Consider the following 27863-nt stretch of genomic DNA (forward strand, 5'->3'; position numbering starts at 1 on the left):
TTACAATTTATTATATAGAATACTTATATTTTTGTTCACAGTCTCTTTTCCGATCTTCTATTACAAAGGATTTCACACTTAGCCAAATATGAACCTATAAATATAATCGTTTACTATAATTCAAATAAAACTGAATGTCCTAACTAATGTAAAATTTTCTTCATTCATGTTAGCTTTCTCCTTCTCCTTATCATCTTGAAGGCAGAATCAGCAGGCACTCCACTAGTCCACATTAAAGATTCATTCTCAAATCTTTTCAAATCCCTGAAATTATCCCAAATAAAAAAGAAAAAAACCCCCTAAAAGTAGTGTTCAGAGGTTTGAATTTTCTTTAAAAGAAACCAACCAACCAGGCAAGCAAACAAACCTGGCTGCAAGGAGGGTGGTCTCCCTGCTAGAAGTCTAAGGACAAAGACAAGGGAGGTAAGTGTGGGAGTGAGTGCAGCCCACTCGTGTCTAACACAGAACACGTCTGATACATCTGACAGGGCTATGGTCTATAGGTATCATCTCACTGCTCACCCTCTGAGGGACAAAGTGTAGGGCACGAGAGAATAGAAATATGTTCGTGAGCTATTGAAAGTTTCTGGATGGACGAATGCGGACTTTTTATTTTTTAACGGATGGCCAGTTGTTCACTTCTCGAGGAAACACGCTGGATGCAGAGACACATGCGTGGGAAGTGGAGACTGCCTGAAAAGTCTTACATGAACAGTTTCTTTGTTTGTGAAAATTTAGTCCAGTTTTCGATTCTTGGCTTTTTCGCAACCCTGATGTTCTTCGGTTTTACGTCTACTATAATAGATATTTATAATTAAGGCACAGTTTTTGGAGGGAGAGCGGAAGGTTAAAGTTAACCGGAAGAAGAAACCGTTGGCACAAGAGCAACCCTTCGTAACAGACGCAGGCGTAAGTTTTAGAGAATGGTATGCAGTACATCTACTTGTGTGTGTGTGGTCTGTCGGTTGTGTCGCGTATCATCCCCAGACGTCGCAGGATGCACACACGTAACCCCTCGCAAATACCGAGACGGCTAGTGACGTACCATGGAACCGCAGCTGCTCAGAGACCACACAACAACGACAAAGACAAAATTCAATTTACAAAACAAATTTATTAACCAAGTAAATAGCTAACCTGTACCCCCTCTTCCTCTCCTCCAGCTGGCTCCCCGCTCCCTCCTCTCGTCCAGGTACGAGGCGTGGGTAGGGCGCTGGTCACGTGACACCCTGCTCGCAGGTCCTCACCCCAGCGGCTCCACGTAAGGCTGGCCGCACACTGGCGCAGCAGGGTCACGCGTCCACGCGCCGACGAGGCGATGAGGATGCAGGGTAGACGGTTGACACAATGCCGGACAGCAGAACGAAAGAAAATGAAGAAACGACGATAGGGATATGTAAAGAGGATTTAAAAAAAAACACAGTTTGGCATCTGCATGTAAGCAGCATTATCCTGTCAGACACAGTCAGGTTACTTGTATCAGTCCTTACAGCACGATAGAAATTCTCCTTTACCTTCAGTCATCTGCAAAGTATTTACCACAATTCAAAACTTCTTCGAGCAGAAGAGAAAAACAAGTCACACTTTAGACGAACGGTCGGATTGCAGAAACTGTAGACGAACGGGTTGACGATGTTGTTGACGTTTCCAAACAGAGGAGCGGCTATACTCAAGTTCAACCTCCATCTCGTCATCTCCTGACGATATTCCCAGTCACCACCACTATGGTTTCTATTCCGTCCTCACGACTGGAACACTAGCTGCAATTTCACTCCCGAAGACAGAGGTCTGGCAGACGACACTTCTTTTCCCAAATCCACTCAAGACGGAACTTTCTATCATCCGCCGCCATCGAGATCCTTCATCCTCTCCGCTTTTTTCCCGCCAAAAAACGTAAAAACAAAACAAAACAAAATTTCGTCAGATCATGACGTCAGATCATGACGCGGCAACGCCCTCCTGCCGTCAGAGCTAAGGTCAGGGCTGACCCAGCATGCGACAGGCGGCAAGGAGTATCAGTAAGTCTATAATATAAATTCTTTCTCAGTTCTGTTCAAATCCGCTGTAATAGATATAAAGAAGAAAAAGCAATTATAGTATTGTTGAGCGGTTTGAGTTTGATTTATGAGAAGAAACACACACACACACTAACACACACTAACACACACACACAACACACACACAATCTGTAAAGAGAAGCTGATGATATCGTATCCAAATTTGTGGAAAAGGTCTGGCTTACAATTCATTGTACGTTTCTTTCATAGTCTCTTTTCTTGATCTTTATTACAAATGAGTTCAACATCAGAATATTGCAACATTTGCATCTGTAAAAATAACATTTTGTCGTAACTAATACTGAATGTACAATACAATTCCAGATGAAAATGACCTTTGATTTTGTCGGATCAAATAATAATAGCCATTCGCTTGCTCAGCCACATGTTACACAGCTGAAAATTAATAAACAAAATATAAATAAATAACGAATAGGGAGTTTGCAAAGGGTACCTTTGCTATGTAAGGAACTACTAAAACACTGATCCTGATATTGTCTTCATCTGACACACGTGCGGCTGGTGATTGTGTCCTGTAGGAGATGAGTACTCTCCTTCACTCACTCACTTCAACTTCCATGCCTACTACAGTGTCCATAAACACTCATGTACTCACATAAATTTCATTCCTGACACTATAAATTTCTGGAGTTTTATTTGCCTGATACTGTACTTTGTATTGGTGTTATATTTCTCTTAATGTTGCTAGTCTATTTTAACTCATTCCACTACTATGTTTAACTTTTGGAACTTAAATGATTTTTTCCTCTGATATAATCCTGCTTATGTAATCTGTCTTTAAAGCCTTAATATTGTATTGTACACTTTGATGAGAATAAAATACAGGTTGCAAAAAACGCGCACAACCCACAAAAACAAATACTGAAAAAGAAGAAGGTACACCTGCAAAAAGAAAAGACTAATGGGAAACTGGCTTGTTTGCTTTGATGATAACCTTGTTCCTCAGAACAACTGTTTGGTGTACTCATTTGGGTAAGTCACTAAAGACTACTTACAATTCATGTCTTTACTCCGATTTTTGTGAAAACCATCCACTTCTTAGGAAAGTCTTCTGACTTATTAGTAGTCACATTGCAAAAAACTTTTTTTTATCATCTATTACTTTTAAAACCATTTCTTTTATTTTTGAAACGGTTAAACGAAAAAAAGCTCAAATGAGAGATGCATGTAGTTTACAACTTGTTTATCTTTCTTGCTTAAATGTACAGGTTAGTTTTATATCGCCTATATTTACTGATATCTGAAAAAACTCAAACAGTTCAGGTTGGTCTTTAAAGCTCAAAATGATCTTATAAATTCTACTTTTTAATATCTTCATTTTTCTTTGACTTTTTATTGATGCATGCACCGCCTCTCACATACACGCGAACACACACACACACACTATAATCACAACACATCTGTATGTTGTTCACTCGCAGTCTAAAGTATTGTTGTCTTGTGTGTTTGTAAGTGCTTTTATGTCTCTGCAATGAAAGAGCTTAAAAAAGACATAAAAGATCAACTAAAGAAGATCCTATTTACGTACATTTTAAAAACTTTAAATAATAAGAATACAATATTTTCTGGAAAAAAATAAGAACAAGTCTGTAAAATGTATTTTCAGCATTGACTATGACTTTAGATTTGCCGACGCCATGGCAGCCATAGGATGCACTGTCTACTCCTTTGATCCCAGGTAAAATAAGAATAACAATTTCTTTTGCTTCAAAATTATATATATAGATATAATTTCTTATATATTAATATTTCTATTATTATATTATGAAAGATGAACCAAAACAGCAACACTTTGTAGGGTGTCAGCTGCCGCGGATAATCTTTCATCATGCATGCAGTGGGTAACACGGAGAGCATTGTCAGAGTTTGTCATGTTGCAGCATGCTGGACACTGCTGACCACAAGCGTGGGGACCGTGTTTTCTTCAAGAGAATTGGCATCAGCGATAATGACGACGACTATTTTGTACCCAGTGTCGATGAGTATGATGAACAGCGCCCGGCGGTCAACGGTTGGCCGAAGAGACGTCTGCAGACAATCCTTGACCTCCTGGGTCACAGAAAGGTTAGAACAACTGTCACTTGTACTGACCTCTAGGGGTCAAGTTAGTTACTGTGTAGAAGAGTATCGTTGTAATATTAATATGTAAGGTCTTACAAGATACGACGTGAGTAGTATAGGCATGTTGCATCCATCCCCCATTTGGGGAGCCGGAAGGGGAGCCGTGACGTCACCGCCGCCATCTTGCCGGAAGTCGGATGGGGGCGGCCATCTTGATGATGTCATATCCGTGGCGGCCATCTTGTCGGCCATCTTGCCGGAAGTCGCATGGGGGCGGCCATCTTGATGGATGTCATATCAGTGGCAGCCATCTTGTCGGAAGTCTCATGGGTGCGGCTATCTTGTCATGCCCCTTCCTCCCCCTTACCACGAGTGACTTGCCCCCGGGTGAGCGGGGAGGGACGGTGCGGGTCGATAAAGTGTCGCGTGCTGTGTTTATGATGGCACAGATGGATCCGAAGTGGAAGCACCCTTTCACGTGCGTCGTAGCGGGGCCTACGGGCAGCGGAAAAACGTGTTTTGTGGTTCGCTTTTTAAATTATGTGAAAGATATGATGACTCCTCCCCCTGATGAGGTGGTGTGGTGTTACGGCGAATGGCAAGAGGGATATCAACGCTTAGAGGGAGTGACGTTTGTAGAAGGGTTACCTAACGTAAACGATTGGCGAGGTGATAAGCACCGATTGATCATCATCGATGACTTGATGTCTGAAACAGATCAACGTGTGACTAAGCTATTTACCAAAGGTTCTCATCATCGCAACTTGAGCATCATGTATATCGTGCAAAACCTGTTTGGAAAGAACAAAGAGCAGAGGACCATCAGTTTAAACAGTCATTATCTGGTCGTCTTTAAAAACCCCAGGGACGCTTCTCAGATCACCCACCTAGCCAAACAGATGTATCCTGGAAAAGGGACGGATCGCTGTCTTTTTGGCGTTGCGCTGGTGACCATGTCACACACACACACACAAATGTCGTCATCTCTTTTTGTTTGTATGCTTTTTGTACCATCACAAACTATCTCTCAATGACACAAGAGTAAGATACCAAAACGTTTGTCATTTACTAAGCAAGCACTTAAAACAAAGACTTTAGTTACAGGTTAGGGTATTTTATGTAGAAAAATTGTCTTTCTTATTTGAGAAATAGTCTAATGAGGAAACCTTTGATCTCCTTGACAAAGAGAAGCGTGCAACCCTCTGAAAATCAACAGGTCTTTGAGGGGATTGGGGATCGGTAGTGCCTGAATCCTCCACATGATGGTTTTTCCATCGCTGACATTATTTAGGTGCTGTCGAATAGCAAAACAACATAGAGCCCGGAGGGACCGAGGCTGACTAATGTGGTTTTGTAGCCATGCCGCCTGGGTTGATTCCCACATAAGGAGCCATTTATACGGGAAATGTTCGAGCATTGCTCTGGTTAAGGGTGCTCCGGTGATAAGAAGGTACTTGATCATAGTGTCATTCCGACACCAGTAGAGCGGTGGTGCATTCCTGCAAAAACAAAAACAAAAAACAAAAAATCATAAAATCATCATGTAACCGACAATGTGCTTGCTAATTTTACATCCAAACTATTCAGTCAAACAATTTAGAAAAAAAAACATGGACAGCTTATTATTTATGTTGTTTATTTATTTTTATTTTGTTGTTGTTGTTGTTGTTGTTTGTTGTTGTTGTTTGCGACCCGTAGAGTTTGATGAATTGAGGACTGAGTGTGATGCAAGAAGCATTTTGAATTACGAAAACCTAATACTAGTTGATGTATACATTTATGGATCATTTGTTGTTTTTTAAATCTCAGCATTATGACGTCACACACACACACACACACACACACGCGCGCGCGCGCGCGCAAAATTAATAATAAATACAAATGAGCATTAAATGACACTTTAGTTAAACTTACATTTTGTCGACGGCATTGAGATCAGCTCCATGCTGCATCAAGATTTCTGTATTGGAGTCCTGCCTGGAAGAAATGCTCGTATGTAGAGGGGTACTCAGGAAATGATCTCGTGCGTTTAGACGAGCACCCCTGGTCAGCAAAAGTTCACAGGCCTCAGGAAAATTGTTAGTTTCACTCGCAATATGAAGCGGAGTTTCACCAATAGAGTCCCTGTAGTCGATATCGCAACCCTTTTTTGAGGACATCTAGGCACGTACTCTTCACAGCAGCATGAAGAAAGTTCCCAGACAAACAGGCTAAATGCGGATCAGCACCTGCCTTAATTAAATACTCCACAAGCTGGAGGTCTCCACTGGAAGCAGCCATGTAAAGCGGTGTTGATTTCTCTCCAGCGCCCTGATTTAAAAAGTGCTTCATTTTTGAAGCTGCAGTTTTTGATGATGGTTGTTTACAATAATCAGTTTGTATTAATACCTCTTCCACAAGGAACTTTACAAATTCAAAATTCCTTTTAAAACAGGAAATATTTAAAGGTGTATGCTTTGTTTCTTACATTAACGACATGACAGATTTCATATTAGGAAAAGCTCCTGCTCGCACCAGCATTTTTGCAATTGCAGTTCCTCTAGAGTTGTCAAGACTCAAGGCTAGACCCAGAGGAGTATAATCATCAGCGTTAGCTATGTTGAGATTGGCACCAGAGCGAATTAACACTTTTACCATTTCTTCGTCGTCTTCGTGGATAGCAAGATGAAGAAGTGAATCCAGGCTGTCTCCATACAGTTGATCAATATCTTTACTGTTTAACAGCAGTTCTACCAGGTGATCATTTTCTGCCATTTCTGCCATGATAAAGTAATACGCGAGGTCGTCGTGTTCAATGTACGTGTTTTGCCGCTCGAATGAATAGCTCGAGGGAGTCTAAGGGACTAAAAAGATGCTAAAGGCGAGGTGATTGGTAGTTCACCAAAAGGCAGCTTCACGTGCGTTGTGATTGACGGGTCTGAAGCACAGAGCTAGCGAGAAATCATACAGAGGTCTGCCAGCATCATTAGCCAACATTAATCTTACAGCTCATCACAGTAGTGGCGGCGATAAACTTGTCATCTGGGTACCTACAGCGGTCTGCCAACATTAATCTTACAGCTCATCACAGTAGTGGCGGCGATAAACTTATCTGGGTACCTACAGTGGTCTGCCAGCGTCATTAGCCAACATTCATCTTACAGAGGTGAACGTCCGCTACTACTACTAGCATGGTACCATTTCCCACCCACCCTAACCACTCTTCGTTTTACACACTGCACACGTGTATTTTTTTTCCCAAGCGTTGGTATGTGAGGACGCTTTTAGTGTGGGAGCTGTGTCTTGTTTAATCCTAGTTGCAGAGATCTGCTTATTTTTACCCGACCACCCCCTTTTTGCTTGTATGGCTCTCGTGTATTTTTCCCCAAGAGAGAGAGAGACTAGTGTTGGTTTGGAGGGGTTTTCTTTTAGCCTTCTTCGTCAAAAGCTCACTCCAAAAATAATCCTGCATCAGAATATTTCAAAAGTGAGCCTTTGTCCAGCAGTCACCACGTGGAAGTGAGGCTAAATCGACTGCCAAAAAAAAAAAAAAAAAAAGGCGAAAGAGGGGGAGGCTAGGCGTCGAAAGGTTCCTCAAACATCTTTTCTATTTGGTCTTGAGTAAGTCCATCAAACTCTTCTTGTTCGTCGTCGGAGGAGGAGGAGGGGAAAAACAGCTTTCTTCTGACTTTTTTGGTCTGTACACCCTCTTCTTCTGACCCTAGCCGCCTCTTTTGCTTTGGTGGTGGCACCACCGCCGAGGAAGTGGAGGGTTGAGGCGACTCAAAGAGAAAAACATCGTCGTCGTTTTTTTCCTCTGAGTCACTTAATACAATGACGGGTATTTCGGCGACGAATTGCTCCTGCGCCTCGAGGAGCTGGTCTTTTAAGATGGGAAAGACTTCCCCGGCCAAAAATTTGCTGTCCATCTTGGCTAAGATCTTTTCTAGATACAAGCCAACACCCTCCTCAAAAGTCATGGTCATGCACGGGTGCTGGTGCTGGGAGGGATGGTTGATAATACAACCATTGCAATGTTCCACTATGGCCTCGTTGACCATACAGACGAGCGTTCTGAGGAAACTTGGATTCGACATGTTTGCTAGGCGTTGGAAAATCAACAGGGACTAGCAAAGCTGTGAAGTTGGTATATATACTATTCTCAAAACTTTTAAGTTTGTTCGGGACTGGTTGCGAGTCAGAGAGGGCGTGGTTTACAGACGCTTCAGAGAGGCGTGGCTTACATGCGCTGACGTGGTCAAAGCTGAATCACAGATGAGTGCGAGCAAGGGGGAAATCCTACAGAGGTCTGCCAGCATCATTAGCCAACATTAATCTTACAGCTCATCACAGTAGTGGCGGCGATAAACTTGTCATCTGGGTACCTACAGCGGTCTGCCAGCATCATTAGCCAAAATTAAGAGGTGAACGACCGCTGGTGGTTGGATGGCACTCCTCTCTCTCACCAACCAACCTTTATCCATCACACACACACACAAACACACTAAAAAACCGTGGTAACATTTTAAGACATCGTTTTATTTAACAAACAGTCTGAAGAAGAAGAAGAAGAAGAAGAAGAAGAAACATTTTGTAGTATGTTTGTACACGCGGCAAAAAAAAAAGTTTTTGGAGTAGCTTACTGTTTTTTGTTTTCACGTCTCTGTTTTTGTCGATAGGTTCACACACACAAAGGTTTACACTGTGTCGTCGCTGCGAGTTTTTAGGTTTATAATCCGAACAAGGTTGCGGTGAGTATCTTTTGGCGCACACACAAAGTTCACAATGTGTCGTCGCTGGGAGGCTTCTTTACCCCGAACAAGGTTGCGGAGGAAGAAAATCTTTTGGCGCACACACACAAAAGTTTTTACACTGTTGGGTTATCTGGAAAAAACACATCATCGTCTTTTTCTTCTTCGTCGTCGTCGTTATCGATGCGAAGCTTCTTGGGTCGTTTCGTATCGGGAAGATTTTCTGTCTGCCTGCGATAGTCGGTGGCCAGCTTTTTGTGGACCCTCAACAAATTTTGAAACTGTTGTGAGTCCATTGCCACTCCTTTTTGGGTGGGCAAACGTCGTCCCTCTTTGCCGTTGATGGGAGCCGTGTAGTGTCGAACGTGAATTTTGACGATGCCTTTCCACGTTCGCACAGAAGCAAAAACATCTTTGCCGAGCGGATACATCGTTGAAGAAGCATTCTGGTCAACAGGAGCCATGGCGGATGTGTGGTGTAGCTGAGACGTGCAAGAGAGAGACTGGTGTTTTATTTTTATAGAGGCATGGAGAGGGTTGGTCGGTGACGTAGGTGTCGAACCATTCTGTAAACGAGGCGATCATTGGTCCGGAGGTTGATGGCGTGAAACGGAGCCAAGAGCCTATGGAGACTTGCACCGCGACTTTTCATCATCACAAAATATAGCACATACAGTCCGCAGGCTGAACTCGTCAAGTCTTGTAACAGACGATCGTTGTAACGACTTCGGATGCTGTGAGTTTCGATAAAGTGGTTGATGTCACGATGACGTGGAGGAAGACCAAAACTGTCAAAGTACTCGGCTTTACCAAGTCCGTCAAACCACACGGCTACCCAGTGTTCTCCCCTTTTAGAGGCTGTGTCGGTGTTGATGATGAAGGCACTTGGACGGCGAGGAGAGAGGTGAGTTGGCAATTTGTTTCTAGGGTATACGCCTTTAAACACTCGTCTAGCATGAATGTCCGAGCCTAAGATGGCTGCAATCTCACGCGTGTTCATGCTGAAAAATCTGTCAGCACCTGACGACTGCGGTCAATTTCAATCATGCTGTCGAGTTCACCAAAGACAATCACATGAACAGGGTTGGGTAAGGTGTCGCTAAATTTTAGCTCCAGTCGCAGCGCACCGCTCTTGACCAGCTCAAACTGGTCTCCGTCCACCAAACTGGGTGACAAGTCAAACGCGTAGAGGGTGTAGCCCAGCGCAAAGTCCCTGAAACATAAAGGCAAAACGTGTAGCGCGCACTCACACAGTCACACACAGTCACACACACACACACACACACACACACACACACACACACACACACACACACACACACACACACACACACACACACACACACACACACACACACAAACATACCTGTAACCGATGTAATTGCCCGAATCTCGTCCTGTATGACCGGTAGCCGTCATCAACCCATGATAAGCTCTGACGTGGTGATGATTTTCAAAGTCGGGCATCAGCGGTTTGGCAGGCACTTGACGTCCATCCATGTACAGACAAAGAAAGGACAGGTTGTGTGTTTTAAAGTTGAACGGGTTAGCCTTCAATTTTCCGTTAAAGGCGGCGGTATCCACTAGACCGATGATGATGCGCGTGGGAGATTGACTGAGAAACAGGTTGTCTTGAACGTGTGACAGTTGTCCTCCTGGAATAGAAAAAGTCTTTTGCACCACCCTTTTCATGGGGTACTTGGCCGTTCCCTTTTCTAACGCCTTTTCGTGTGCGAGCGACACTGCAGGGTTGAGTTTGGCCTTGCGGACAAACAGAGAAGCGTGTGTGATGGTGCTGCGATATCCTCCGTCTTCGTCGTGAGCTATCAAGTTAAAAGCAGCTTTAGACGGGATCAGTCTGATCTTGACGTCCACCCCTGGTAGCATGTAGCGTTCCTGATGCATAATGTCTGCGTGGAGACGACCAATCATGTCTATTTCCTTGCTTTTAGCACTCATGTCTCGCCGAATCTTGAGGCCAGCATTTGCGTCTCCCTGCGTATCATCTAGGTGGTTGGTTGAATCTCTGTAGTAAAGGGCAGCCGTCATATGTCCTTTCTTGGCCTCAGAACCAAAGTTTAGCGTCGCCTCCAGGTAAGCTCTGTACGGGTAAGTGTTGTCGCTAGATGTGATGAGAGTGTCGTTTAAACTAATGTCGACTTGAGAAAACAGACTGTGCAACCAGTAGTTGATGGGAGCGACGTCTTTACCGTCGGCCAAATCTGACCCATCAGCCTCGGTGACTTTGGCTCTGACGTGCAAAAAGGTGTTGCTGAGGTCCAAGTAGTCTTCTGTGGCGCCATTGATACAAAATTCGATGGGAGCCCCTGTCGAGATGGCACTTAGCGGGTAATACTCTACAAAAGAACCTTCCTCGACAGCCGTTTGCGTAGGAGGGACGGAAAACAAGTCTAGTCCGGAATGTACGCTCTCGCAAGATTTAGGGTGGATGAGAGCCATGTTAACCAAAGATGTCTGCCGTACTGCTCGTCGTCTTCTTTTTCTTCTTTTGAACACGTCGTCGGTGAAATGTTGGTTTTATACGTTTTCGGGCAGGTTCGCCAGGGGGCGCACCGGATCCTGATATTGCACTGACGGCTTGGTTAAACAGACGCTTGCCTGCTTCTTTCCCTCGTTCTTGTATCGCCGTCTTAAAATTTTGACCAGACATCATGTCCTGAGCAACCTGAACGCCGGTGTGTAGACCTTCTTTCAACAAAGCTTTTCCACCTCTTTTGACAAGCGGAAGAATCATGCGTCCGACGCTGCTCAACAGACTCCCGAGTCCTCTTCCTCGCATGTGACGCCCACCGGCAAACACAGACAAGCCATGTCCGACCTGAGAGCAGTAGTAGTCCTCGTAGATTTTAGGATTGCTATGATACGGTGTGTAACGTACCATCCTCCTAGAAGTGGGTCCTCCGACGAAAATGAAGCGTCACGATGGTACTTCCGCTGCTAAATGAAAACTCTTTACCCGTGTCTGTCGTTAAAAGGATTTCCACCGAATTAAAATTTGACCGGCTGAGTGGGATGTAGTGAGGTTTTTCAAAGATATAATGCACGACGTCTTGCGTCTTGTCGGTCATGGGCACTATGCGGAGAAGCGGGGCCATGACGTCACCCACGGCGCGCGGACTGACCAGATCGCAGTAGATGTAGGCACTCTTAAAATTTTCGTTCAGATCCACATTCGTGGTCGAATAATAGTCTCCTTTTCCTAAAAACGTGTTTCTTGAAAATCCCAACACTCGCTGTAGCGCTGGACTCAGCCGAATCGTCGTATTTTCCTCGTACAGCTTGATGTGCGTGCTCTTGGAGGCACGTTCGTACTCGATCCACAGGCGTTTTTCTTTGCCCAAAGGGTCCGAAGCACGATGAAGGCTTTTCTGACAAACAGTGTTGAGAAACCACACAAAATACTCGCTCGAATCGTACAGTCCACCAGGAATTTCGACTCGTTTTTTCTCTGGTGACCTTGCTTTGGCTCTTACTTCATTTTCAGAAGGCAGATGAGTAGTATATTCGATCCAAAAATCTCCCTTGGCCACGTTGAGATACGAATTGGGAAGTTGAATTTCTGATAGTCCTACCTCAAATTCTCGCTCCAAGTCGATGGTCTGAGGAAGTTTAGTAAAATAGTGACTAGCAGAGTTGTCTGGATAATATTCCATCGAGCTGTTGCTGGGTAGGGTGAGATAAAACATGTTTTAGTGGTGGTGGGCAGAAGCAGCAGCAGCAGGAGGGGGAGGAGGGTCGATAGCAGGGTTGGGAAGCACGTACCCGAGACAGCTACCGAGCAAAGCCACCCACAAATTGTCCGCTCCGTGTCCACGTGTCAGATTAAAGAGCGAGACGCCGACCACGACATAAATAAGGATCATTTGGCAAAAAAAATACAATTTCACTTCGAGGAATTCGACGTCCCATGATGCGCCACAAGCCAGTCGGTGGTGTTGGTGGTGGTGGTGGTGGTGGTGTGCCTTCCATCAGTACCGGGTAAGCGACGACTGCGGAATCAAAGAATTAAATGAGGCATCGTAACCGTACCATTTGACTAAATACTCCTTTCTTCCTCCTGCCCCCACACGCTGCTTCAAAATCTCTTCGATTCGATACGTGTCTTTTGCACCGACCTTTTGTAGTTCTTGGCTGTAAAACGTTCCGCGCAGTTCGTCCCCGTGGTCATCTTTCAAGACATAGGTGGTGGGTTCGGAATCATAGATGCGACTGATGGTAAAGAGTTCCTCTGTCCATGCCGGGAGGTAACCTTTTTTAAAATTTGACCTCGCCTTGCTGATTCGTACGCGGTCTCCTGGTGTCATCGTTTTTGTCACACGCTGCTGCTGCTGGTCACCGTACAACGTCTGCCACACGTCTTCCTGGTTATCGGCATCGACTTCTACAGGTGCTCTTTTGATGCTGCGATGATAGGAGCGATTGTAGGCCTGTACAAACGGCGTTAAAACGTCCTTGTATCTGAGAGTGTTTTTTCGGGTAAAATATCGCCATAGCTTTTCTTTCAAACTTCGATTAAAGCGCTCCACAACGGCAGCTTTGATGTCTTCGTTTTCCGTCACAAAAAAGTCAACGTGAGCTTCTTTTAAAAATTTTTGAAACGTGCGATTTAAAAACTCGGTTCCTTTGTCCGTTTGCAGCTTTCTGGGTTTGCGACCGGTAGAAAAAATGCGTCGAAAAGCATCCACCATCGTAGGACCTGTCTTGTTTTTGAGCGGTTCCACCCAGGCAAACTTGCTAAAAACGTCGATGCACGTCAAAAGATAGGCATAGCCATCGTTGTGCTGCTTTAGTCTTTGCACGTCGATCAAATCTGCTTGCCATTGGTGATCGATTCCACCTACGATGATGCGCCGGCGTACAAAAGAGCGACGAATGGGTTTGTGCAACGTGTACGTGTCTTGATGACTCAGCCATTCTTTGACGACCGTTGGTTTTAACTTGGTGACGCGCGCTAAGCCCGCAACACCTCCAAAAGCACCCGGTTGCCGTGGTGTGTAATAGTGTTGTGCCAGTTTACCCATCGCTTACAACGTTTCCCAGGTCGGACGTTCTACATGTTTCACCGGCTCCTCTTTTTCGGTAATAAACTTCCACCGGTCAGGATGGCCGACCAAGTCTTGAGAAACATTCATTCGACGCAGAGCTTTGGCAAAAGTTTCCCAGCCTCGCGGGCTTCTAGCACGTTTTCGTTTTCTGAGAACATCATTCACTAAATCTACGAGGTTGGAATTTTTGACGGCCTGTCCTTCATACAAAATTTCACCCCGCTCGTTCCAAGTGAGCTCTGGGTTTCGTTTAAAGTGCTGCAACAGTCGCTCGGCCTTTTTCTTCATCGATTTTGGGACGCTTCCCAAGACCTCTGCCTCTACGGGATCTTCTTGCACAACCGGTGGTGGTGGTGGTAGTGGTAGTGATGGTGGTGGTGGTGGTGGTGGTGGTGGTAGTGGTGATGGTGGTGGTGATGGTGTCGTTGGTTCTTGCCGTCTCACATCAACCATCCCTAAGGGTCTGTTTCTGTACTGTCCAAACCTGCTCAAAAACCGCCACAACGTTTGCTGGTAGAGATTTGCTTTGTCGTGTACACTGAGATCCCTTCGCTCCAAAATATCGCGCATCTGTGCATCCATGTCTGTCAAACTTTGACCCAACGGCATCCGAAACAGGTGGTGGTGGTGGTGGTATCATTTGGGGATCCATCAAAATCAGTTTTTTGGTGTGTTCCATGATTACTCGTTAGAGGTAAACGATCCCACCAGTCCTCCCAAGGCGCCCAAAATGGGTTTTAAAAGAAAAGAAAGAAAACCTCCTTTTTGAAGAATCTGCTTTCTGCGTTTCACAGAAGTATTCCTGCGTGCCAGGAGCCGCAAGTCCTCTTTGTACTTGCACAGTCGCTTTTTCTGAGCCGGAGTGAGATGAACATGCCCTTTTAAAACGTTAAGAGAACACTCGCTGATGGCCTTGATCAAGTCGGGGGAGGCTCCTTTCAGCACTTCTTTGATGACCTTTGGTTTAGCACCGCACAACAGCTTGAGCATTGACATATTTCGCTCGATTCGTGCCGACATGGTGCTCTTTTTTTTACTTTTGAACGTACACCATTTGATGGTCCGGTGGAAAAATGTTTGTTCTTAAGCGTAGATGATCCGGTGTTTCCTGTCGCAGATCAAACAGCAAATAACCATGAGGCGCCGATGTCGCGTCCTTAAAACTCTCCTGAACATACAGTGATACCTCGGTTCTCGAACGCCTTGACTTTCGACCAAATCGGTATTCGACCAGGAAATTCGAGAAAATTTTGTCTTGGAATCCGAACAAATATTTGGAACTCGAACATCCGAACGTCCGAGATGAGCCGAGTTGAGCCGAATGGCGTTCATTCGGCCCAGCATGCCTTGCTTGCGTCATCAGTGTGAGTGCAGAGGAGAAAAAAACAGCAAACAATTGACAAATTCTTCCGTAAAGAAATCAGACAAACAACTGCAGAGCAAGATTCTGATTCTCCTCAGTAAAAGATACAGAGAACAGAAACACCCGAAGAGCAGTTACCCTCTGTTTTTATTGAAGAGGACTCCCCTTCAAAACAATAACCATCCCCCTTCCCTCCTCCCTCCACATTCATTCCCTCCTGCCATAAAGTTTGGTACAGGTACAGTAAATGAAACACAATTTACTGTACTGTACAGTACATTTTATTTTTTTTTTGTTTTTGTTTTAATAAATACACTTTTATTTCTTATTTCTTGTTGAGACTAATGTTTTTCTACATATTATATACAAATTAGGCCAGTAAATAGGCATTTTCTGGGGCTTGGAACGAATTAATCCAGTTTCCATTATTTCCTATGGGTTTCATTGCTTCGGTTCTCGAACAATTTGGTTCTCGACCGTCCTCCCGGAACAAATTATGTTCGAGAACCGAGGTATCACTGTATTTAAGTTTTCCAGGATACATCTGTTTGGCTAGGTGGGTGATCTGAGAAGCGTCCCTGGGGTTTTTAAAGACGACCAGATAATGACTGTTTAAACTGATGGTCCTCTGCTCTTTGTTCTTTCCAAACAGGTTTTGCACGATATACATGATGCTCAAGTTGCGATGATGAGAACCTTTGGTAAATAGCTTAGTCACACGTTGATCTGTTTCAGACATCAAGTCATCGATGATGATCAATCGGTGCTTATCACCTCGCCAATCGTTTACGTTAGGTAACCCTTCTACAAACGTCACTCCCTCTAAGCGTTGATATCCCTCTTGCCATTCGCCGTAACACCACACCACCTCATCAGGGGGAGGAGTCATCATATCTTTCACATGATTTAAAAAGCGAACCACAAAACACGTTTTTCCGCTGCCCGTAGGCCCCGCTACGACGCACGTGAAAGGGTGCTTCCACTTCGGATCCATCTGTGCCATCATAAACACAGCACGCGACACTTTATCGACCCGCACCGTCCCTCCCCGCTCACCCAGGGGCAAGTCACTCGTGGTAAGGGGGAGGAAGGGGCATGACAAGATGGCCGCACCCATGAGACTTCCAACAAGATGGCTGCCACTGATATGACATCATCAAGATGGCCGCCCCCATGCGACTTCCGGCAAGATGGCCGACAAGATGGCCGTCACGGATATGGCATCATCAAGATGGCCGCCCCCATGCGACTTCCGGCAAGATGGCCGACAAGATGGCCGCCCCCATCCGACTTCCGGCAAGATGGCGGCGGTGACGTCACGGCTCCCCTTCCGGCTCCCCAAATGGGGGATGGATGCAACATGCCTATACTACTGACGTGTCTCAGACATCAACTAACATTTACCATCGGATTCAACTGTATCTGTGTCAGGACATTAGTTTTGCTATTCAGCAAATTTATTGAGCCAGAGAATTTAAAATCAAAATTTATTACAAGTAAAGCAAGGTTTCTGATACAATGGTATATGAGATGTTCAAAAATGTTCATTACTAATCTAAACACAGTGTGGATCAATTTATTTGAAGTGTATTTATTTCAAACAATTGAGAATTGACTTCTGCACAAACACTGTCGTACTCGTCTCAACTGCAAACTATGAGGAAGCATTGAGGTGTTGTTGTTGTTGTTGTTGTTTAGGAGCAGCTGACCGTGCTTAGGATGGACATTGAAGGCTATGAGTGGGACGTCACTCGTGATCTTCTTGACTCGGGGATCTTGTCGTCCGTCCCGCAGTTTCTGGTGGAGTGGCACCTGTTTACGGACTTTCCGCCTCGAGAACGAGTCCCTGATGCCGTTGAAACGTACTTCCGGCTGAATGACATGGGCTTCCAGTCATTCCACATCGTCAGCCTCTACCGCGGATCACCGACCTCCTTGATAATGCAGGCAGAAGTTGCCTACCTTAACACGAAACGAATCTGACCTGTCCCTCTATTTTGTTTGCTTTTATTTAGCTCAATCAACTCAGATTTAAACTCTTACTATGTCCTTTTAAATTGCAACAAGCGTTATAATAATATCAAACTCTATTATTAGTAGTTCTACCTTCCCTCACACTGGGTAGTTGACAAAGTTAGACATGAAAGGCAATGAAGGGGAAGTAACTATTGTTTTTATTTGTCCCTCGTAAGATTTGTTACGGGTACCACATGTTTACAGACTTTCCACCTGGTAATACAGTTTTGTGGAAAACGTTTGGCTTACAATTTATTATATAGAATACTTATATTTTTGTTCACAGTCTCTTTTCCGATCTTTTATTACAAATGAGTTCACACTGAGCCAAATATGAACCTATAAATATAATCGTTTACTATAATTAAAATAAAACTGAATGTCCTAACTAATGTAAAATTTACGATGGACTTACTATATTTTTCTTATAACTTAGTAAAGAGGTATTGACATGCGTTTTAGAAAAAAAAAAATTAACTAGTAAAAATGTTCCTCCGGTATTAAGTTGGTCATTGTTTTTTTATATTTTTAATACAAATGTCTTATTGCCGGAGCTTTTTTTAATGCATGATATGTTCATTTAGTTTTTAATATCTTCGATAACGGTATTATAAATTTTCTACAATTTTCATTTAATTTAATTTGCCATTTTGAAATCATTTGTTGCTGACTGTACGTCGAGCGAAGTAATATCAGATTATACAAGAAGGAGGATTTTTCTTCATGCATGTTAGCTTTCTCCTTCTCCTTATCATCTTGAAGGCAGAATCAGGCACTCCACTAGTCCACATTAAAGATTCATTCTCAAATCTTTTCAAATCCCTGAAATTATCACAGATAAAAAAGAAAAAAAACCCCTAAAAGTAGTGTTCAAAGGTTTGAGTTTTTTTTAAAAGAAACGAACCAACCAGGCAAACAAACAAACCTGTCTGCAAGGAGGGTGGTCTCCCTGCTAGAAGTCCAAGGACAAAGACAAGGGAGGTAAGTGTGGGAGTGAGTGCGGACCACTCGTGTCTAACACAGAACACGTCTGATACATCTGACAGGGCTTTGGTCTATAGGTATCATCTCACTGCTCACCCTCTGAGGGACAAAGTGTAAGGCACGAGAGAATAGAAATATGTTCGTGAGCGATTGAAAGTTTCTGAATTGACGAATGCGGACTTTTTGTTTTTTAACGGATGGCCAGTTGTTCACTTCTCGAGGAAACACGCTGGATGCAGAGACACATGCGTGGGAAGTGGAGACTGCCTGAAAAGTCTTACATGAACAGTTTCTTTGTTTGTGAAAATTTAGTCCAGTTTTCGATTCTTGGCTTTTCGAAACTTTATTTTTCGCAACCCTGATGTTCTTCGGTTTTACGTCTACTATAATAGATATTTATAATTAAGGCACAGTTTTTCGAGGGAGAGCGGAAGGTTAAAGTTCACCGGAAGAAGAAACCGTTGGCACAAGAGCAACCCTTCGTAACAGACGCAGGCGTAAGTTTTAGAGAATGGTATGCAGTACATCTACTTGTGTGTGTGTGGTCTGTCGGTTGTGTCGCGTATCATCCTCAGACGTCGCAGGATGCACACACGTAACCCCTCGCAAGGACCGAGACGGCTAGTGACGTACCATGGAACCACAGCTGCTCAGAGACCACACAACAACGACAAAGACAAAATTCAATTTACAAAACAAATTTATTAACCAAGTAAATAGCTAACCTGTACCCCCTCTTCCTCTCCTCCAGCTGGCTCCCCGCTCCCTCCTCTCGTCCAGGTACGAGGCGTGGGTAGGGCGCTGGTCACGTGACACCCTGCTCGCAGGTCCTCACCCCAGCGGCTCCACGTAAGGCTGGCCGCACACTGGCGCAGCAGGGTCACGCGTCCACGCGCCGACGAGGCGATGAGGATGCAGGGTAGACGGTTGACACAATGCCGGACAGCAGAACGAAAGAAAATGAAGAAACGACGATAGGGATATGTAAAGAGGATTTAAAAAAAAACACAGTTTGGCATCTGCATGTAAGCAGCATTATCCTGTCAGACACAGTCAGGTTACTTGTATCAGTCCTTACAGCACGATAGAAATTCTCCTTTACCTTCAGTCATCTGCAAAGTATTTACCACAATTCAAAACTTCTTCGAGCAGAAGAGAAAAACAAGTCACACTTTAGACGAACGGTCGGATTGCAGAAACTGTAGACGAACGAGTTGACGATGCTGTTGACGTTTCCAAACAGAGGAGCGACTATACACAAGTTCAACCTCCATCTCGCCATCTCCACACGATATTTCCAGTCACCACCACTAAGGTCTCTAGTCCGTCCTCACGACTGGAACACTAGCTGCAATTTCACTCCCGAAGACAGAGGTCTGGCAGACGACACTTCTTTTCCCAAATCCACTGAAGACGATACTTTTTACCATCCGCCGCCATCGAGATCCTTCATCGTCTCCGCTTTTTCCCGCCAAAAAACGTAATAACAAAACAAAACAAAATTTCGTCAGATCATGACGTCAGATCATGATGCGGCAACGCCCTCCTTCCGTCAGAGCTAAGGTCAGGGTTGACCCCGCATGCGACAGGCGGCAAGGAGTATCAGTAAGTCTATAATGTAAATTATTTCTCACTTCTGTTCAATTCCGCTGTAATAGATATAAAGAAGAAAAAGCAATTATAGTATTGTTGAGCGATTTGAGTTTGATTTATGAGAAGAAAACACACACACACACACACAAACACACACACTAACACACAAACACACAAACACACACAACCTGTAAAGAGAAGCTGATGATATCGTATCCAAATTTGTGGAACAGGTCTGGCTGACAATTCACTGTACGTTTCTTTCACAGTCTCTTTTCTTGATCTTCATTACAAATGAGTTCAACATCAGAATATTGCAACATTTGCATCTGTAAAAATAACATTTTGCCGTAGCTAATACTGAATGTACAATACAATTCCAGATGAAAATGACCTTTGATTTTGTCGGAGCAAATAATAATAACAACAACGACATCGTAAGGAACTACTAAAACACTCATCCTGATCTTGTCTTCATCTGACACAAGTGCGGTTGGTTATTGTGTCCTGTACGCCATGAGTACTCTCCTTCACTCACTCACTTCAACTTCCATGCCTACTACAGTGTCCATAAACACTCATGTACTCACAGAAATTTCATTCCTAACACTATACATTTCTGGAGTTTTATTTGCCTGATACTGTACTTTGTATTGGTGTTATATTTCTCTTAATGTTGCTAGTATATTTTAACTCATTCCACTACTAGGTTTAACTTTTGTTACTGAAATGATTTTTTCCTCTGATATAATCCTGCTTATGTAATCTGTCTTTAAAGCCTTAATATTGTATTGTACACTTTGATGAGAATCAAATACACGTTGCAAAAAAACACGCACAACCCATAAAAACAATTACTAAGTTCTTAATGTGAAAATACAATTTGATAGAAGACCATTAAGTAAAAACATGTATTTATACAATCTATACTTATATCTGATCTAACCTCACCAAATTTCTTGATTTGTAGTTTTGTTGTTTTAAAAGAAGAAAATGAGCTGACATTTTGTTTTATAACTAAGCCAGATCGTACTTTTCTTTGCAGTAAATGGCGATGAACATTTCCAGAAGGTTCAGACGGACCAGCATTGTGTTCATGACAATTCTTGGAGTAGTGTCTGTCGTTTATTTAATTTTACCCTCCCACAACTTGCCAGACCTTTCTACTTTGCAAGAAAACAATGTCGACATTTGCTTTGCATGGAGAAGTGAGTATTACAGTAACATAATAGTCAGAAAGTTCTACTAATACAAGTAGTAATATTAAGATCTTGGTGCATTGATGAAAACTCATGTGAGACACTCACGACAATACCTTTCCAAAAATTTTAGTAATTTTAAAAATGAGACTACAAATAAAACAAAACAAGCATATGCATACAGTCATACTTAAAGCAGAAAAGACAGATACTCATACAAGAATCTACACAGACAGACAGACAGACAGACAGACAGACAGACAGACAGACAGACAGACAGACAGACAGACAGACAGACAGACAGACAGACAGACAGACAGATGGCTGATAATAAACAGAATACAGTTACACGAATCATCAAATCACATCAGTCGTTATCATCAAACATTTGATACCGTCAGTGGCAGACAAACGAGCCTTGTGGACTGTACCATGGTGGGGGCGTGTTTGTGATATGGAAAGGTAAGAAACTAATAAACATTCGTGAGATAAAGAAGACACAGATAACTGTCTAGTGCTTAGCGATGGATAACAGGAAAATTACAAGTATTGAAATGCGAACAGTAAAGAAGTTTTATCTTTAGAGATTTTGGGACACAGAAAACACGATATTTTTAGAATGTTTTACAACTTTTAAATATTTAAGTTTATTTTAATTTAAATACAAAATCCATGAACCTAAAATGTCTAAACGTATTTCACAATGTCTACATTTATGTTAAAATAATGACTCGAGCGTTTATCACTGCAGGTTACTGTGCAGCATGTCGGATGAATAGTTGTCACACGGAGTTATGAATAAAGCGAGTTAAGGAATGACTTATCAAGTACTCACCTGTCTCTCATTACACATGAAATTTGTGTTTCTTGATGACCTTTCATTATTATGATAGCTAAACTAGTTTTACAAAATTACATAAGATGAGAATGTTGTTTCAGTGACTGGTTAAGAGGAGGGTGCACCTGCAAAAACAAAAAACAAATGGGAAACTGGGATGTTTGCTTTGATGATAACCTTGTCCCTCAGAACAACTGTTTAGTGTACTCATTTGGGTAAGTCTCTGAAACTACTTACAATTCATGTCTTTACTCCGATTTTCGTGAAAACCATCCACTTCTTAGGAAAGTCTTATTTTTTTTTTTGTCGTTCGCCTCTTTCACACTTGGAGACCAGCTCTTGATATGAAATCGGTGGTCTTCTGCAGAGACTCCACCGGCCCGTACAGCTTGTTGTGCAGGGTCTCCGACTGTGGCCACGTCTCTTTCCTCAGGGTACGGAGATTCCTACAGTCCTGTAGGATGTGTTCTACAGTCTGGTCTGCCTCTCCACAAGAGCATCTCGGGGACGGCACTAGGTGCAACTTCCTGTGTAGGTGGTGAAGCAGCCTGTTGTGCCCAGTCCTGAGGCGGAAGATAGCGACCTGGTCCGATCTGGACAGCTGATGGTAACTGTCCAGTGGTTGCTGTGGCCTGTACAGAGACTTAATGATGGTTTTCATCTCTGACATGTTGACTGCATTGTCTTCTTGCTCGTCCTCTGCACCCAACTTAGCCATCCTGTCAGCTTCCTCATTCCCATCTATCCGCAGTGTGATGGGATCCACTGCAGAGCCGTTCTGAGGCACTTGATGTTTAGCAGCGCGGCTTCCAGGTCTGGCAGTTTGTTATTGTTGACTGCCTGCAGCACCGACAGAGCATCGGTCAGGAAGACGACCTGGCTGTCATGGTCTGCTCTGCTGCTGATGATGTTTGCTGCGTGGACCAGGGCTTCTACTTCTGCTCTATAGTTTGTACAGTGGAGGCCAGTTGGTATTGCTGCTGCCTGCCACTGTCCATTTGGGAACTGGATGTACACGCCGGCCCCTCCCTCTGGATAGCGTCTGTGGCTGACCCGTCTGTGTAGGCCCTTATCCATGATTCCTGGGGGTACCTTTCTTCTAGCATGGCTAGCGTCAGGGCTCTCTTGCTCACGTCGCTATGCTCATCCTTTGTTGTGAGGTGAGGAACTGTGGTGCAGATGGTAATGTTCCCTGTTCTGTCTTTCCAAGGAGGAGGATCGAGGTAGAGAGTCGGTACCTGGACCTGTGCAGGAAGCTTTGTTTGGTATTTTCTGTGTAGTGCCTGCGTCTCTCGCGCAAAGCTGGATCTTTTCAGCCTTCCCGAGGACAGCTGTTTCTGTCTGGCACTCATCAGGTGGTCTTCACTGTGCCTGTACTTGGTGGCCTGCACGAGTGCTTTGCATTCCCTTCTCTTGTTTAATGGGGGTATGCCTGTTATCTGCTCCATCTTGTCTATTGGCGTAGATCTCATGGCGCCTGTTATTACTCTCAGTGCTTGGTTCTGCACCTTGTCCAAAGTCTGAAGGTGTGACTTGGCTGCTGTCATCCAGGTGCTTGATCCGTACTCAAGGTGTGGTCTTACAGTACCTTGGTACACGGTCTTCAGGATCTTTTCGTTGGCGCCCCAGTGTGTTCCTGCCAGCTTTCTCATGATGTTCAGCTTTCTTCTGGCTTTTGCTTCTGCGTTTAGGATGTGTTGCTTCCATGTCAATCTTTTGTCAAAAGTGACTCCCAGGTACGTCTGCTGGTCTTCAAGTGTCAGTGGAGTGTCTCCCAACTTTAGTCTGCCAGCTTGCGCTTTGGTGGAGAGAGAGAAAAGAGTGGCTGTTGTCTTGTCACGGTTGATGGTAACGCACCAGTTATCTGCCCAGGCTGCCACTTTGTCTAGTGCAAGCTGCATCCTGTAGGTTGCTGTTGTTGCATACTCTTCTGAGCACCATATGACCAGGTCATCTGCATACAGTGCTGCTTGGACTCCCCTTGGAAGCTCTGGTACCAGGTCGTTGATGAAGAGTATGAACAAGGTCGGCGAGAGTACTCCCCTTGTGGTACTCCGTGTCGTAGCAGCACCTTACGGCCACAGTGTCCGTCTACAAGCACCCTGGCTCTTCGGTTGTGCAAGTAGGACTTGATCCACCGGTACATGTTGCCGCTGATGTTGCTTCGCTGGAGCTTGACCAGGAGTCCATCCTTCCAGACCTTGTCGAAAGCCTTCTGCATATCAATGAAGACCGCTAGGGTGACCTTCTGGGCTTGGAAAGCATCCTCTATGACCTGCGCTAGGTGCGTTGTCTGATCTTCGGTGCTTCTGTATCTTCTGAAGCCTGCTTGTTCTGGGATGATGATGCTTTCAGATTCCAGGTACCACTGCAGGCGCTGATTGATGATGCGCTCTATGGTTTTACAGACGCAGCTTATCAGGCTGATGGGGCGGTAGCTCAAGATTCGTGACTTGTTCTTCCCTTTTTTCAGAACAGGGATCATCCTGGCTTCCTTCCAGTACTGAGGTACCTGGCCTTCTCTCCAGCTAAGGTTGAAAATGTCCAGTAGTTTAGTGAGGGCTGTGCTGCCAAGGTGTTGTAGCATCTCATTCGTTATGTTGTCTGGACCTGGAGATTTTTTCTTCTTCAGCTGTTTGATGGCATTCTTCAGTTCTTGGATGGTGATATCTTGCTGCATCGACTCATGGACATCCCCATTTGTTTTCCTTTCTTTCTCTTCTTTTCTGAATTCTTTTTGCAGATGCGGTGGGATGGTGATGCTGCTCTCCTTTGCATATGCTTGCGTAAATGCATTTGCTGCTGCCTTATCTGTCAGTGTCTGTCCATCTTCTTCAAGGGTGATCTTCTGTCCCTTGTTACCCTCATCATTTAGTGCCTTGGTCAGCCTCCACAGCTTGGTGGTGTCTCTCTCCATATTCAGCCCTGCTGTCTTTTCTCTCCAGCTTCTTCTCTTGCACTCTACTTTTGTTCTTAGCAGTTTGGCATTTGTTTCTTGCAGCTTGATGTTGTTTTCTTGATTGGGGTTGGTTTCTGCTTCTTCTCTGGCTTTTGTCAGGTCATCGTGAGCTCTCTGAAGTTCTGCTGTCCAGTACGGAGTGTAGTCCTTTCGCACCCCTCGTGGGATAGTTTCTTTGGCTGCCTTGATGATACTGGCATTGAAATCTTTGACGACGTTGTTGATGTTTAGTCCTTCCACCTTGATGTCTTTCGTGAGCTCATTTGTTCGTATTCTGAACAGCCCCCACTGTGCCTTCTTATGATTCCATCTGGCGTGCTGCGGGGGTTCAGGTGTCGTACTTCCTGTGATGGTAAGGAGTACTGGGCGATGGTCACTTCCTCCCAGCTGGTCTAAGACTGTTCTGCTCAAATTCTTGTGGATGTCGTCTGTGCAGAGAGCCAGGTCTGGTTTTGTTGTTGTGTGCCAGCGGCGCGAGTAGAAGGTTGGTGGATCTGTGGGGTCGTTGACAAGGATTAGATGGTTCTCGTCTTGCCAGGTTTCGATATCTTCTCCTCGCTTGTCAAGGATGTTGTATCCCCAACTCTGGGACTGGCTGTTAAAGTCTCCGGCGATGAGGAAGCCGCTGTCTGGAACCTGGAAAGTCTTATTATTTATTAGTACTCACATTACTCAAAACTTCTGTGTCCACCGGATTGTGCATGCTATTTCTGTTTTCACGACAATTTTTTTTAACATTGATTACTTTTAAAACCATTTCTTTTATTTTTGTTACCGTTGAACGAAACTAAAGCTCAAATGAGAGATGCATGTAGTTTACAACTTGTTTATCTTTCTTTCTTAAATTTACAGGTTAGTTTTATATCACCTATATTTACTGTTATCTGAAAAAACTCGAACAGTTCAGGCTGGTCTTTAAAGCTCAAAATGATCTTATAAATTCTACTGTTTAATGTCTTCATTTTTCTTTGACTTTTTATTGATGCGTGCACCCCCTCTGACATACACACGAACACACTCACAGACATGCAATAATCACAACACACCTGTACGTTCTTCACTCGCAGTCTAAAGTGTTGTTGTCTTGTGTGTTTGTAAGTGTTTTTATATCTCTGCATGGAAAGAGCTTAAAAGAGACATAAAAGATAAACTAAAGAAGATCCTATTTACGTATATTTTTAAAACTTTAAATAATATGAATACAATATTTTCTGGAAAAAAATAAGAACAAATCTGTAAAATATATTTTCAGCATTCACTATGACTTTAGCTTTGATGAAGCCATGGCAGCCATAGGATGCACCGTCTACTCCTTTGATGACAGGTAAAATAAGTCACAATTTCGTTTGCTTTAAAATTATGTATATAGATCTATATTTTCTTTTATATTAATATTTGTATTATTATATTATGAAGATGAACCAAAACAGCAACACTTTGTAGGGTGTCAGCTGCCGTGGATAATCTTTCATCATGCATGCAGTGGGTAACACGGAGAGCATTGTCAGAGTTTGTCATGTTGCAGCATGCTGGACACTGCTGACCACAAGCGTGGGGACCGTGTTTTCTTCCAGAGAATGGGCATCAGCGATAAGGACGACGACGATTTTGTACCCAGTGTCGATGAGTATGATGAACAGCACCCTGCGGTCAACGGTTGGCCGAAGAGACGTCTGCAGACAATCCTTGACCTCCTGGGTCACAGAAAGGTTAGAATAACTGTCACTTGTACTGACCTCTAGGGGTCAAGTTAGTTATTGTATAGAAGAGTATCGTTGTAATATTAATATGTAAGGTCTTACAAGATACGATGTGTCTCAGACAACAGCTGACATTTACCATCGGATTCAACCGTATCTGTGTCAGGACATTAGTTTTGCTATTCAGCAAATTTATTGAGCCAGAGAATTTAAAATCAAAATTTATTACAAGTAAAGCTAGGTTTCTGATACAATGGTATATGAGATGTTTAAAAATGTTCATTACTAATCTAAACACAGTGTGGATCAGTTTATTTTAAGTCTATTTATTTCAAACAATTCAGCATTGACTTCTGCACAAACACTGTCGTACTCGTCTCAACTGCAAACTATGAGGAAGCATTGAGGTGTTGTTGTTGTTGTTGTTGTTTTTGTTGTTGTTATTGTTGTTTAGGAGCAGCTGACCGTGCTTAAGCTGGACATTGAGGGCTATGAGTGGGACGTCACTCGTGATCTTCTTGACTCGGGGATCTTGTCGTCCGTCCCGCAGTTTCTGGTAGAGTGGCACCTGTTTAGGGACTTTCCGCCTCGAGAACGAGTCCCTGATGCCGTTGATACTTACTTCCGGCTACGTGACATGGGCTTCCAGTTTTTCCACATCGGCAGCTTCTTCCACCCATTACCGACCTCTTTGAGAATGACGGCAGGAGTTTCCTACCTTAACACGAAACGAAACTGACCTGTCCCTCTATTTTGTTTGCTTTTATTTAGCTCAATTAACTCAGATTTAAACTCTTACTATGTCCTCTTTAATTGAAACAAGCGTTATAATAATATCAAACTCTATTATTAGTAGTTCTAACTTCCCACACACGGGGGTAGCTACAAAGTTAGACATGATATGCAATGAATGGGAAGTAACTAGTGCTTCTTTTTGTCCCTCATAAAATTCGTTATGGGTACCACATGTTTACAGACTTTCCACTTGGTAATACAGTTTTGTGGAAAACGTTTGGCTTACAATTTATAATATAGAATACTTATATTTTTGTTCACAGTCTCTTTTCCGATCTTCTATTACAAAGGATTTCACACTTAGCGAAACATGAACCTATAAATATAATCGTTTACTATAATTAAAATAAAGCTGAATGTCCTAACTAATGTAAAATTTAAGATGGTTTTACTATATTTTTCTTATAACTTAGTAAAGAGGTATCGACATGTGTTTTAGAAGAAATAAATAAATTAGTAAAAATGTTCCTCAGGGATTAAT

At 43.6% G+C, this 27863-nt stretch overlaps 2 protein-coding genes across 2 annotated transcripts; both read left to right on the plus strand.

The window, feature by feature from the left end:
* The first annotated feature begins 1916 nt into the window (after positions 1-1916).
* On the plus strand, positions 1917-27326 carry LOC112559675. The gene is made up of 7 exons (XM_025231009.1): positions 1917-2018; positions 20937-21099; positions 21492-21552; positions 22030-22143; positions 26140-26211; positions 26413-26596; positions 27042-27326. The coding sequence occupies exons 2-7, from the start codon at positions 20940-20942 to the stop codon at positions 27324-27326; spliced, it is 876 nt and encodes a 291-aa protein (XP_025086794.1). The 5' UTR covers positions 1917-2018; positions 20937-20939.
* On the plus strand, positions 2945-17417 carry LOC112559138. The gene is made up of 4 exons (XM_025230132.1): positions 2945-3050; positions 3685-3756; positions 3959-4142; positions 16997-17417. The coding sequence occupies exons 1-4, from the start codon at positions 2980-2982 to the stop codon at positions 17279-17281; spliced, it is 612 nt and encodes a 203-aa protein (XP_025085917.1). The 5' UTR covers positions 2945-2979; the 3' UTR covers positions 17282-17417.
* Positions 27327-27863: the final 537 nt, after the last annotated feature.

The sequence above is a fragment of the Pomacea canaliculata genome, linkage group LG3 (assembly GCF_003073045.1).
Source record: "Pomacea canaliculata isolate SZHN2017 linkage group LG3, ASM307304v1, whole genome shotgun sequence".
In the NCBI taxonomy this organism is placed as follows: Eukaryota; Metazoa; Mollusca; class Gastropoda; order Architaenioglossa; family Ampullariidae; genus Pomacea; species Pomacea canaliculata.